General features: G+C 51.0%; 1 protein-coding gene across 1 annotated transcript; it reads right to left on the bottom strand.

The window, feature by feature from the left end:
• Positions 1–1,067: 1,067 nt before the first annotated feature.
• Positions 1,068–10,829, bottom strand: NUTM1 (NUT midline carcinoma family member 1). The gene is made up of 7 exons (XM_061182297.1): positions 10,745–10,829; positions 8,078–8,786; positions 5,889–6,017; positions 4,626–4,765; positions 3,830–4,116; positions 3,430–3,546; positions 1,068–3,080 (listed from the first exon to the last, which is right to left on the bottom strand). The coding sequence occupies exons 1-7, from the start codon at positions 10,758–10,760 to the stop codon at positions 1,068–1,070; spliced, it is 3,411 nt and encodes a 1,136-aa protein (XP_061038280.1). The 5' UTR covers positions 10,761–10,829.
• Between the last annotated feature and the right edge of the window lie 1,703 nt (positions 10,830–12,532).

Genomic DNA, 12,532 nt, shown 5'->3' with positions numbered 1-12,532 from the left:
AAAAACGAAGCTCAGTCACATTGGCGGTATCATTAGCTGGGAAGGAAAGGGACTAATGGTTGCAGGCCGCCCATGGGAAGATCGTGAAGGTTCTCAAGGTCAGTCCTCTTGGCCACAGCCGGATGAGTCCTCGTCACTTCCAGACTGATGGAGCATGCAAATCTCGTATCCTCCCTCCTGTTGTCATACCCTCTAACAGGCCTCCTCACGAACCTCTTTTCAGCTTATTCCCTCTTGTTCTGTCCTCATTAGAGGTTAAAAAATAGCTGATTACTATTCCATATTTAATAATCCTACTGAGATTGGTTTCCACCCGCCATAGTAGGGACAGAGGCCTGTGTTAGGAACTAACCGTCCTGCCTGCAGCCCAGGGGGTTTCTGCCACAGGATGAATTGGGGACATATAAGTCCCTTCTGTCCAGCTGCTTTTCAAGGATCTGAAGAAAAGGCCCCCCTAAAGAAGGTGCTGTGTCTAGGCACAATTATGGAAATAAGTTAGATTTAGAAAATAGATATCTATCCCAGAAGTCTGACGGATTAAAAAGAAGTGCTTTTCCATCTATGGACTTTTAAAGAGAAACAGATACTGGTAGGATATCCAAAGAAGCCCTCCCAACACCACATCCAGGCTTCTGATGAGGGAGGAATAAAGTAATCACGGGGTACCCTCAGCGCCAAGGCTTATCAGGGGGCCTAGATGAGGCTGGAAAGTCACCTGGATCCGTCAAATCCGAGGCCGCCCTCACCTTTCTTCTTTTCAGCATCTTACCCGATCTAGATCAAAGACGTGATACAAAGGGGCACACTGAAAGTATTTTCCAGCAACAAAATCTTTATTTTTTTTTTTTTCCCATACAACTTCCAAAGGTACTTCCCCCAACCTCTCACCAAGGGGACCCCCTCTAGCCTAGCTAGTGTGACCCCCTTTCCCACGCTTGCCACTTTTGCAGAACAACAAAACAACTTAGGGCTGAGAACGAACTGTTGGTGTGCCACCAGGGTGAGATCTACTCTGGGCCCCCCACCTGCAGGGATTGGCAGGTGGGACAGGACGGTCCCACTGCCCCCTACTGGGTACGACGTCGTTTCTTCCTCCTGCCTGTGAGGAAACTATCACGCCTTCTTTTACGAGGCTTTGAGGCCCGAACCGCTCCCAGAGGCAGGGGTTTCTTCCCAGGTGCCCCAAGTTCAGCTCCCTGGAAGGGCCTCTTTTCAGCAGGGGCTGGGCCTCCAACTAGAGCTGGCTTCCCAGACTTGGCAACAGGATACGGAGGCTGGCTGAGGCCTCTTGCCTCAGGAACGAGGGAGTGGGATGCTCTCTGGATCCCCTGACCCCCTGAGGAGAACAGGCCTGAGGCAGGGCGAAAACTGAGGGGAGGCCCCCTTAGTAAGAGGCTAAGTTTAGAGGCCAAGAGGTGGGCCAAGTTGGAGAGTTCCTTGTCCTCCTTGTCCTCCTCCTCCTCCTCCTCCTTGCCTTTGGCCCCATCTGCTGAGCTGCATGTTTCTTTGACAGGAGAGGCTTCTCTCAGAACTAATCTAGGGGAAGTGCTTCTAAGGCCCTGGAAAGGAGCTGCTGATTTGGGTGTCCCGTGTGCATAAGACTCTGGGTTCCCCGGTAAGGAAGCAAGGTCTTTAGGCTCAGAGAAATCAGTATCCTCCCTGCCTTCTCCTTGGGGATCATAAGAATTAAAACTTAGTGGGCAGGTATCCTTACTGACCCCTAGCTGGAGGCCACCGGCATCCCTGACATCTAGTATGTTGACCTGTTCTGTGGCTTCCACCAGGGGAGAAATGGAATTGCCTCCGCTCCCTGCCTCTGGGCTGGCCTCAGGGAAGGAGGAGGTATCCTGGGTCCCCAGGATAAGGATGTTGCCTTGACTTGCAGGCAGGAGGGTTTCTTCAGAAGCCCCCAGTGCAGAGGCACCAATTCTGCTTTCTAGCAACGGGGGGCAACCTTCAACCCACAGATGCTTGGGATCCCGTAGAGTCTCAGGGCTCTGCTCTCTATTTTCTTTAAGGCTTGAGGCTGGGCTGTTGGCCCTCAGAGGTCCTGACAAGCTGCAGTAGTTTCTCTTTTCTAGGGCCGCTGTGGCATCTGTGCCTCCACAGCTAACTATGCTGCTTCCCACATCCCCAGGTGCTGTGCTTTCTCCAGGACCCAGAGAAATGTTGCTTCTGGAGCCCAATGCATGGCCACCCTGCTGGTGCTCAGTTACACATTCCCAATCATGGAAGTTCTCTATGACCTCCTCGATCTGTAAGGGCAACTCCAAGCCAACGGCATCCATCTCACTGCTGAGCCAAACTCCCGGACTGAGGGAGGCCCCGTCCCCGTCCCTATCCCCAGGTGCTCTAGGGGAAGGGTTCTGGTCGTAACTTTGAACCGTGGCAGGACCTCTGTCATCTCCCCACATGGCCCCTGAAGAGCCTTCCTGGGGCACTGCTAATGGCTCCGTCTCCTGAGGAGCCACTCCAAGACCCCCCATCTGTTGTTCAGTCTGCACCCCCAGGGCCTGCTTTTCTGACCCCTTTCCTTGCAGAGGGGCCAGCTCTGCAAGTCCAGCATCCAAACTGGGAATTATCTCGAGCTGGGGGCCTTCCTGCCAGCAAAGGGGCAGAGCCTCGGAAGTCCTATCACCCACCAGGGAGCACCCAGGGGACTCAGCGCCTCCCAGGTGGTCATCCTGAAGTGGGGCTATCTGGTTTGTAACCTTCCCAGACCCTCTTCTCTCTATACCCAAGGGCCCTTGAGTTCCCTGTGGAGCTGCAAGTTCTAGCTGCAGGTCCCAGCCACTGGGGGATGGCAGAGTGTTCCCATCCCTGCACATCCCCCTCAGGCCATCTAAGTCCTGCTCCTGCCCACCAGGCACTTCTCTTGCCCACTTGCCCGGAGAAGCAGACTTTCCAAGGCGGACGGTGCCCCCAGCCACCCAAAGCCCAGGTGAGGGCTGAAGCCGCCCACCCCCATCTTCATCCTCATCAGAAACAGAAGGACTTGAGTCCAGTAGAGCTCCACTGCAACTTGGAGGTAGCTCTGCGTCCTCCTCCTCTTCCAAGGCCAGGAGTCGCTTCTGGACCAGCTAGAAGGAGAATGGACAAATATTGTTCTATATGTGGTTGTGAGAAGGGGTGGCGGGCTGGGTGTTGAGGAGATGGTACTTGGGCAGGGCAGGGAACGCAAGCAAGTGGCTTAAGTAACGGCATCAAAGCCAGATAACCACAGCTCTTTTTTTCCACCTTCTTGGGTCTTATTCCCACGCTTTGAGCCCTTACACTTCCCGTTTCCACGGTCCCTTGCCTACTTGTTCTGCACCCAAAGCTGACTGCTGAAGCTGTTTGTCTCTAGGAGCCATACCATCCAAGACAGTGTAGGGTTAGGTAAAGCCATGGGAGCCTCTCATTCTGATATTCTCTACCTCCCAGGTTTACCTGGACAAGACCGAGGCCTTCTTCTTGTTCCAGCTCCTCAGTTAAGGCCAAGGGATCCCTCTGTTGTTCTGGGGACAGCAGATCTGCCAAAAATTGAGGGTGAATGACGGCCTCCACCTGGGGAAATGGAAGGAAAAGTGATGGGAGTTCTTGACAGGAGATAACGGGAACCAAGAGGCTCTAGAGAAGTAGCTATGTACCCCCCTACTCACCACCCTCTCCCTGGGCTTTTAGAAAACACCAGCTACACACATCCACGTGTGTGCGCCCATGCACACATATTCCTCAGCACGGAAGACAGTCGAGTCGCCCACTGCCTCGGGCAGAACCCTAGATCTTTGATTCCCTGGAGTTCCCACCCCAGGATCTGCTAGAAACCAGACACCCAGGGCCAGCCCACCTTGGAGACAAAGGCCTCCTGAGAACACAGCTCATTGATGTAACTCAGGAGACCCGCATCTGGATACATCCCTTCCTCCTGCCGCTGCTGCTCTTCCTCTTCCTGTTTTCCATCCGAGTCCTCAGTGGCCAAGTGGCTCACCACCAGCCCTTCCATGATGTCTGTGTACTCCTTCACCGCCTCTGGTGGGATCTCCTTGGGGGCCTCAGGAGCCGGAGGCCTCCAGGTCTTGCGCTGCCGCCGGCGGGGCACCCGTGCCTTGGAGGCTGCCTTCTTGGGAATGTACACTGAGGGGTGAAGCAGAAAGGAGAAATGGGAAGCGGCACCAAGGCCTCGGCTTCTGCCTCTTGCCCCCATTTGTAACGGCAACCTGGGCACGTTGAGACGGTTCCAGACTAGAGCAGGCCGACCTGACACAGTACCAGCCAGGGGAGGATATTTAGGAGCTGGAGGGTCTGAGAGAGAATCTGGATGGGGAATCTCAGAACCCCTGAAACTCCAAAGAGCCCCCTGATCCAGCCCCCATTTCTCAGGCAGATGAGGTATCATGTGCCTCAATTACAGTCTCTGAGAGAGAGTAGTTGGTTTACTTACCCAAGATCAATACCTAGTTTGGGACAAAGGGAACCTGAGAACTCAGCCTCCTATGTATGTCCTGTTTGGAACATCAAATGCCCCTGCCTGGAGGGAAACTGGTAGAAGCACAGGCAATGCCTCCCCTGATCCGTGACTGGTTTCTGCACACCTCCCTTTGAGCTCCTGGCCCACGGCTCCTGTTGGAATTGGGCGGCCTTACCTGCCTGCTGGCAAACCTCGTGGGCTGGGGGCCCTGGAGGATCAAGCTTCAGAGGGGCTGCAGGAGGCACGCCCGGGGACCCATTCATCAGCTGTGTGTTCTGAACCTGCATCTCCTCCGCGGCCTCAAACTCCATGAACCTGCAGAGGGTGCAGAAGACCCAGGCAGTGCTGAGAAGACCAAGATCCATTTGAAACCCAGACACAAGACCCCAGGGTATCTGCTCACAGAAGGCCGAATAACAGTTCTGGGGAAACCTCACAAGGTCTCCACATAGCCCCCCTACCTGCAGTCGTCACTTAGGAAGCTTATTAAGAAAACAACCTAGAGCTTGTAAGCTTCACAGGACAAAGCCATGGCTTTTTCATATGCTATCTCACCCAGCATCGGTAAGGGTATACAGCAGCGATTAATACAGGTTTGTTGAATTCAGTCAGGCCTATGCCACAACCTGGCAAGATCCCACACGTGGGCCACTCCTCAAGGCCTCCTCTGCCCCTGCCTACAACCATAAAGAATGCCTGAAATCCCAAAGCAGGGCCTGGGTTGCAATTTAAGGCAGTTCCCACCAGGAAGCAGTGCTGAGAGCCAGGAGTCCTGAGGCTGGGACTGGGGTCCTGGAAGGGTAAATCTAGGAGGTATGGGTCCAGAAGATTTGGGGGAGAAAGTTATAGTTAAGCTTGGAGGAAAGGGTTCATTTTCCTGAGTTACTTTTTTAACTGAGGAGATTATCATGGAGAAATGGGGGATATGAGCCAGAAGACCACTCTGGGCATCCAGGATTGCCCTGACAAACCTCTTCAAGAACCAGCCCCTCCCTAAGATGACGGGCTAAACTATTTCCAGAGGAGTGGTGGCCCCAAGGTCTGCATCAGTAGTCACTTGCCACCTGGTCAGCGAGACAGGAAAGAACCTGCCTAGTAGGGCTTACCTCCTCATTGCTAGGTTCCCTTCAGCATGGACTTTTTACAACAACCGGGCTCCAATCCCATCCTAAGAGCTTCAATATCAAGGCCCCTATACAACTCAAGATCTGGAAAAGGGAGAGCTTCCAAGAGGAGATAGGATAGAAAAGCCCAAGAGTCAAGATGGTGGAGGAAGCAGCGAGGATCCAGGAGACCCTATGCTAGTCTACACCTCTCCTCCAGCATCCCTTATAGTAACCACCCACAGCCCAGACCCAAGCCTCTCTTACCTGCTCCCACCCCTCAGCCCCTCAGCCCCGCAGCCCCCCTCGGGAGGCTGAGGGTTGGTGGAACTCACTTTTCTGCCATCTCATAAAAGATCATCCGGTCAAAGTTGCTGGTATGCTCCCACTCCTGCACAGCCCTTGGCAGTCCCTCCTCCACGGTCATAGTGGGCTTCCGCCGGGCCAGGGAACGAAGCACCGGGCTAAAACCCCCATTGGGTCAGTCACAGTCTACAAGTGTACCCCCTCTCCCACCTGCCCTGACACCCACCTCAGTGCACACCCCCGGCCCCTCATCAGATCAAACATGCCCCACAGTCCCTGTCACATCCCACTGCTGATTAGATCCCAGACCCCCAACCTCACATCCATCCATTCACCACACTGGCCTTTCTTCCCACTGAAATTTACAAACCTCGCACAAAATCAGAGGGTTCGTCTCCCCACTCTTTAAAATCAACTACCCTGAATTCTCACAGTGCTGTCCTCAACAAAACACAAGGAAGAAAGCGCTCATGTTATTCAATTAATGGGATTCATTGTAAAGTAGGCTGAACCCTGCCCAATGGCTCTTACATTTTTAAAAAGGCACTCCCTAACCCAAATGAATCTAATTAAAGGCTGTGTGGTGTTTTTATTTGTTGGTTTTTAAGTGTTTTTTTGCCTCTGGGATACCCGTCACAGTCAAATATCAATACTCTTTGAGCTCTTTGTGATACATTTTTGCCTTTCTGACTTCCCATGAGTCCTCAATCATTATTGTGCCTAGAATCACCTGGGGAAGCTTGTTATAACCATGGATTCCAGCGCCCCGGAATCCCAGTTCTGAGCATCTTACTAGCCTCCCGGGTGACTGTGGCAGAGGGTCTGGACTGCACTTTGGGGGAGACCCTGCCCAGAGCCCCTGAACATGGGGAGCAGAAATAGGCCAGGAGTTAGAAATTCAGCCTGCCAGCCTCCAAGAGAGAACCCAGAGCTGTCTGCAGAAAGCGGGAAGTCAGTATGGTGATCTACACCAAGGACTTTGGGGGAGCCTTTTGATTTATTCACTCCAGAGTCAGGACGGAAAGGGGGATTCCTTTAGGGGTTCAGCCACTGGAGGAACAACATGTACAGTTTTTTTTTTAAGTCCAGTAAGATGTGGCATGCGTTATATGGTGGTTTACACAAAATGCTGAGAGTACAGTGCAGTTGAGAGAGACAGCGGGTCTTGGTGGGAAGAAAATTCCCCAGATGGTCAATGACTTTGCTTTATAAACATAACAGCCCATGACCCTGGGCTCCCAGGTCAAGCATCCGCTCACACAGACATTTTGGCCTTTTGTGAGTTCTTCTCCTCTTCTAGATTGCCTTTTTATAATAATAACAATAACAACAACAATAGCAGCTGCCATTTAATGAAGCATTCTCTGTGCCGGGCATTCTGCTGGGCACTTCACATACATTAACTCATTTCATCTTTTCAGCAACCCTCTGAGGTAGGTATAATCATCCCCTTTCTAGATGAGAAAACTGAGGGCAAAGATAGTAAATGCCAGGGCCCAGGATGACAAATCTAGTGAGTGGTGGGGCCTTGGTCCTTGACCACTAAGCAAGCTCTACCACCTCCCTATTTCAACTTGAATTCTCCTGAATAAAACAGGGGGCAGTGTGGGGAATTCTCTGGCAGTCCAGTGGTTAGGACTTGGAGCTTTCACTGCCGAGGGCCCGGGTTCGATCCCTGGTTGAGAAAATAAGATCCCGCAAGCCGCGAAGCGTGGCCAAAAAAACAAAACCAAAAAAACATGGGGCAGTAGAGAGGGTGGCACACAAGCTCCTCAGCCCAGCCGCACACCATCCCCCGCTCCCAGCGCTCCTCATCCTGGCCGGTTTGGACAGCTCAACTCCATGTCAAAAGGTAGTAAAATAGAACGGGAGGGCCCTGGCACTCGGTATCAGAGACCCAAGTTCCAATCACTGCTCTGAGCTCCAGTCTTCTCATCCATAAATGAGGATGACCATAAAAATGCCTGCCTGAACTCACAGGGTTGTGAAGGTCACTTGAGAGAAGACACCTGAAAGCTTGTTATCATCTGGCACGTGGGTAAAGAGGCTTGTTATCGTTGTTGTCCGTCGTCGTTATTATTTTCATTATCATAGCATCTCCAGCACCCTCATCACCTGCCCTCAAGTATTCCTAAATAGCCTAACCTCTTTTGTCCATCCCCAAATCCTCCTTATTTAAAAGCCTCTAGAATAATGAATCTCAGGTCTCTCCACTTACATAAGAAAGCAGGAAAGGGCCTCTGCATCAGGACTTTGGGGTAAGTGCCTCCTTGCCAAGGCTTTGTAGCGCTGCCAGCATCGGAAATTCTCATAAACACCCTTGGAGGTATAAGAGAGGTCATCCAGTGAGGGCTTGGATCGGGCAGCCGCAGGACCTCCTTCCCCAGTTGCCCCATGCAGCCCTAGCGAAGCCTTTTCCGGGGGTACGATGGGGGCCAGTTGGGCAGCTGGTAGTGGAGCCTGAGTAGGAAGGCCTGGGAGGCCCTCCTGGCTCACCCCAACTGCCTTCGTGGGCAGAAGGGTCTTCACATTAGAGGCTGTCAGGAATCCGGGGGCAGGACTCTCAGGGCCCCCGAAGAGAGAGCCTGAGGCAGTCCCATTGAGGGCGGCCTGAGTAAGGATAAAGTTCTGAGTTTGGGAGGGCTCAGCTGTCCCTCCTTCTGTCTTGACTTTGACAATGACCTTGCCAGCTCCAGCTTCACTGGGGCCAGGGCCCACGTCCCCTGTCACCAACAACGGGCTGGGGAAAGCAGAGAGCACCAGAGGGTTGCCTGGAGAGAGTGCTGAAGGCACAGGGTGTTGCGAGGGCGGCTCCCAGGGTGGTTGGTCTGGTGGGCCAGGAGCAGGCTGGGAGAAGGGAAGTGCAGTGAAAGGAGACAGGGCAGCGCCAGGTTTCATGGTCATGTCCGGTCCTGGCAATGGAGATGCTGCAGAGATAAAGAAAAAGAGGGGCTGGAGTAGGAGAAGAGGAGACCAGAAGCTAGGTCATCTGAGTTCCACTCTAGTCCCTGAAGAATCAGAGCACTGATTCTCAACAGGTGAGGGAGGGGGAACATGTATAGTTTGCGAATGTCCCCCAAGTGTTTCTGATGTCCCTTACTCCCTGCTGAGAATTAGTGCGCTAGGGAAGCAAGCTGCAAGGACCCTTGGGCCCACGAGTTCATACCCCATAACACATGCCACCCAGCATACGGGTACATTCCAAACACCCTCACACCACCTGGATCCTGCTCCCAGCTGCTCTGTGGTCCCTGCCACCAGGCGCAGAAGCACTGTTCCCAGGAGGGGGGTGTGTGTGGATTAGATGTTTTGTTCCCAGAAATTTTGTTACATAACAGCCAGGAATGACTAGAGATAAGAGCCAGGAAATGGGTAAGGGGAAGGCGGTATGGGGAGGGAGGTTTCCAGAGCTTTAAGGAGATGTGGGACCTATTAAAACGTTATCTGTGATCCTTCTGCTTGGAACTCCTAATATCAGAAATTTAGGGCTTCCCTGGTGGCGCAGTGGTTGAGAATCTGCCTGCCAATGCAGGGGACACAGGTTCGAATCCTGGTCTGGGAAGATCCCACATGCCGCGGAGCAACTAGGCCCGTGAGCCACAATTACTGAGCCTGCGCGTCTGGAGCCTGTGCTCCGCAACAAGAGAGGCTGCGATAGTGAGAGGCCCGCGCATCGCGATGAAGAGTGGCCCCCGCTTGCCGCAACTAGAGAAAGCCCTCGCACAGAAACGAAGACCCAACACAGCCATAAATTAATTAATTAATTAATTAATTTTTTTTAAAAAAAGAAATTTAGGGTCCACTTTTGAACAAGGCACTGACAATGAAGTCTGAAACACAGTTCAGGGGCTATGTGGACTCTAGTCAAAGAGACCAGGGATAAATACATAAAACGTGTACTTTATTAATTAGGACGTGTGTCTCCTAGGACTTTTAATAATAGTAATAGAAGATCATCTGCCTAATTTCATGCTACTCTCCTCCCCCTCTTATAAAGAATATTCCACTGGCAAACTAACAACATTCAGCTTCCGCTGCTTCCTGATCATGAAGGAGACATGGAACACGAGCGAACTCTTCACCTCAACCACAGAGCAGAGGGCCAGGAATACTCCCCGAAGTATGGAACACAGTGAAATGGGTCTGAAGGCCTGAGTTCCACAAAAGGTAGAAAGACACAGCATCTCAGGGAAGCCCCAGTTCTCATCCCTGCTGGAGTGACCCACTTCCCCTGGCCCTGGGAAAGCAAGGAAAACTGCTCCCTGAACTAGAACTAGCCTCGCTGGGGCTGGAAGGAGCCAAGAGGCTCTAAGCAGAGGCACTTACAGCACCTTCTGGTCTAGCTTCCGAGAGGACATTTCTCTACAGACTTGGCAACAGATGACCCCACTGAACAGTTTTCTAGCCAAGGCTTCCACTCCCCCCCACCCAATAAGAGCGAGAGCAGCCCCAGCTCAGTTCTCTTAGGGCAAAATTCTAGAGCAGCCTCCAATTGCCTAAAGAAGACACCAGAACTTGGGTCTTCCCTTTCAAACCCCGTGTCCCTTGTACCACACACCCCTGCCCATGCCACACAAACACATGTTGAAGGAATCCCTCTTCCAGAGAAGCAAGTTGCTAACTACCATCTCTTCTCTCTACTCAGCACTTTCCTCTGAGACACTTTGATCTGCCACCCAGGAGGCCCTCTTCCTTCCCCAACCCATAGTCTTAATGGCACAATCTCCTTCCCCAGCCTCCCCAAGTGTGATGCCTTTGATGGGGTCTAGTGTTCTCACATCCATCTAGGTCAGCCCAGAGAGATGGTCCCCACGTAAAATGTCAAGTTTTGAATCTCCAAGGAGGAAGCAGGTAGCAGGGACCTTCCCCCCACCTGCAGACTCACCTCCATCTGAAGACATCCTCTCAGGTTTGGGCACTAACCGTGGCTGTCTGGAAGCCTCCAGAATGAGACAGTCAGGTCCAGGACCCAGAGAGTAACCTGGCTCCGGTAGATACACAGGATCCAAGGAAGGGAGGGTAAAGATCAGATCAAAACAGAACTAGAATCTAGGACTCAAGGCATTCTGCAGTGGGGGAGGGGAGGGGGAATACAGGGTGAGGTTAGGGAGATATTCCATGAAGGGCTCTGGTATGTAGGCAGTAACCAGGAATTCCCTCCAAACCAGAGTATGGCAACCCAATTGTTGTGTATCTCTTTAGGACAACTTGCAAATTCTTTCTCAGATTCCCAACCGCATAGTTTTACATCCCTGTTCCCTATACAATTCTTTACCAATATATCTAGTTTTGTGCCTTTCAATTACACCCAGTTCTGGTACCTGAATTCCTATTAATAGCAGGTTGTAGCAAACTCTTGACAATTCAATGTTGGCTGTATTTTCTAAACCAAATTCAGAGTACCTAGCCTGTATATTTAAGGATCAAGGGAACAGAATGCTTGAAATTAGGGTTGTCTCAGAAGATCAAGGGTGTTGAATTACTGTATGCATATCATTTCCTTGGAAAGCTGTCCTGCAGTTTCCAAATAAACCACTACCATCAGCTCTGCAGTCCACAGAAGGCTTAGCCTTACCCTTGGCTGTAAAGCCTCCCACTCTATCAAAAACTGCCATTCAGCCTAAAATTTCAAGACCAAAATGTCCTTCTTTTCGTCTGTTAAATTATTTTTGTTGTTTTAAATTTTTGTTAAATAATTTTAATTTTTTAAACGGGTAATAATACATCAGCACGGTTCAAAAGTCAAACTATGCAAAATGGCATACACAGCAAGTCTCCCTCCACTCCTTTCCTCTGGAACCGAGTTCTTTATCCCAGAGGAAACCAGATTTTTTCTGAATCCTTGCAGAGGTATTTTATGCAACTACAAGTAAGTAGAAACTATACTCTTAAAAAAAAAAAAAAGCTTTCAGGTTTTTCTGTTAATAAAATTAATATATGTTACAATGTTTTTGCCGTTATAAATAATACGGTAACGATCACCTTTCTAATGATATCTGGGTTCCAATTTTCATTTCTTTAAACTAGAGTCCTATAAGGAGAAATTGTACGTTCTTTTAAAAATTCGCAATACCTCTAGGAGGTGCATCTTATTATGCTATTATTAGCTACTCACCACTATAAGAAAGAGCGTTGAATTTGTGGTAGAGACCTGAGTTTGAATCTTAGGTCGACCACTAAAACATACTTGACGAGTTTCATAAAATAACTTCACGCTTTCTTCGCTGTACAGAATATTGAATACCCATCATGCACTCTTTACCGCCAATACTTTGAAATAGGGCGAGGGAACCGGATGTAAAATCGGGGAGGGAAGAAAGCCTTCTTTCTTCCCTGAGGTAAAAGGGGCTCTGGATCCTGCAGCCTTGGTTTCTCCAGGTGCTAGAAACCCATTGCCTCTGAAATGGGTGTGAATTTTGAGATAAAGACAGGATTCTATTCATTAACGTTCAATCTGTATCCATCCCTACCCCCCTCCAATGCTTAGAAGTGCCTGGCACACAGTGGGCACACTCCACGTGTCTTAGAACGCCCGCAAGGTTGAGACTGGGTTGCAACTGGCCAAGTCCTGCGCTAGTGCGCCCCCCTTCTGGCCAGCTGGAGAAAGGTATAAACTGGACTACATTTCCCGGCGTGCTTTGAGAGCGAGACTTCCCGGCTATACAGGAAGGCA

This window comes from Eubalaena glacialis, chromosome 2, assembly GCF_028564815.1.
Source record: "Eubalaena glacialis isolate mEubGla1 chromosome 2, mEubGla1.1.hap2.+ XY, whole genome shotgun sequence".
NCBI lineage: Eukaryota > Metazoa > Chordata > Mammalia > Artiodactyla > Balaenidae > Eubalaena > Eubalaena glacialis.
This window is presented reverse-complemented; position numbering and strand designations above follow the sequence as displayed.